The sequence below is a fragment of the Bidens hawaiensis genome, unplaced genomic scaffold (genome assembly GCF_021521415.1).
Source record: "Bidens hawaiensis isolate Kalapana, Puna unplaced genomic scaffold, B.hawaiensis_p1.1 tig00006521_1, whole genome shotgun sequence".
NCBI classification, from domain to species: Eukaryota; Viridiplantae; Streptophyta; class Magnoliopsida; order Asterales; family Asteraceae; genus Bidens; species Bidens hawaiensis.
Window position 1 is genome coordinate 205,950 of NW_027491438.1, and position 1,515 is coordinate 207,464.

At 39.1% G+C, this 1,515-nt stretch overlaps 1 protein-coding gene across 1 annotated transcript; it reads right to left on the reverse strand.

Annotated features, from left to right (window-relative positions):
- Positions 1 to 429: 429 nt before the first annotated feature.
- Positions 430 to 999, reverse strand: LOC143632733 (uncharacterized). The gene is made up of 2 exons (XM_077101167.1): positions 714 to 999; positions 430 to 611 (listed from the first exon to the last, which is right to left on the reverse strand). The coding sequence occupies exons 1-2, from the start codon at positions 997 to 999 to the stop codon at positions 430 to 432; spliced, it is 468 nt and encodes a 155-aa protein (XP_076957282.1).
- Positions 1,000 to 1,515: the final 516 nt, after the last annotated feature.

Here is a 1,515-nt window from a genome sequence, read left to right on the forward strand (position 1 = left end):
CTTTGATCATATTTGTCATACAAGCATCAATCCTCACGTACGAATTTGGTTACTTGATCCTTAGACCGATTTTTGACCAAAACACTCCTTTATAGAATTTTCTTTGCTAGTGAAAGGAATTGTCATGTCATCAGGGATGCGGATAAAGTTGTCGTCGATCGATTCTTCAGTTCCATCACCGACTCTTAAAAGGAAGTTCGAAAACCACGAATCATTTAATGCTCTCATATTTATGGTCAACCACATCTTTTTAGTGACGCGCCACAGAGGCGACATTCGAAAACTTGAGTCTAAAGTCTATGCTCGAGTTCGGCGTTTAATAACTGGCAACACCTGTCTGAAATCACCTCAAATAACCATTATCTTTCCACCAAATGGGAGTCTAACACCAATGATGTCTTGCAATGTGCGATCGACTGCCTCTATTGCCTATCGTTTTGCCATCGATGCTTCATCCCATATTATTAGTTTGGCTGACCTAATTAGTTCGGAGGTCCCACTTTGATGTTTGATCTTGCACGTCGAATTATTATTGAGATTAATGGGAATCTTGAACCTAGAGTGAGCCGTTCTCCCTCCTGGCATATTACTAGCTACAGCACCTGATGAAGCTGTTGCAAGAGCAATAAGACCACGTGAACGAACTTAAGCAAGCAAGGCCTTGTACACAAATTTTTTACCCGTTCCACCTGGACCATCTATAAAGAACCAACCTGGACGATCACTGTCCACATGCATCATGATCTCATCATACACAATTTTTTCATCGTAATTAAGTGAATCTCTAGCAGATAAGTGTTCAGGTTCCACAACTATCCTGTACTCCTCTTGTACCTCACGATGCAATGCATATTGTAGGTTAACATCATATGTAATTTTTGGGAGATTGAATTCTTTTATAATTTTACCCATAGACTGTAGATATCCCCTGATCTCAGTAACAACCATATCTTGAACTCTATGGATATTTTGACAATGTAACCTATAATCTTCAGACATTGTGTCAAAGTGATCATTCCATAACTTGCGAACATCTCCAGGTTACAAAAAACCAATATTGTTGAGAATAACCCTCTAAGAGCCTTTGGAAACTGAAATAGAGAGGCTTCTGTGAGACATCGCGATAAACTATCATCGTTCTCTATTAACCCTATCTCATGGGCCGCTCTTCGAAATGTCGGGGTACTTTACACCATTAAGTGTGAGAAGATCTTCAAAAGAAGTGGGACCTTTGATATTTGACCAAAGTAGGCATAAGAAGTACCTTTCTCCTTCAGCTGGATTAGCAGAAACAATACGACCTCTTTGTGGCCTTTGTTTACGATGATTCCAATGATGTGAGCCTCCATTCATGTGAAGTGCTTTGGAAAATCTTTATACAAATACCGCCTTGACATTTCATCCACTCTGTTTATCTCAAAAAATGAAGTCAACATGGTTTTCTTATCTCTTTCTCTATCAACAATTTGAGACATAATATCATCATCTCTAAACCTGACCATATGTTGATTAGGG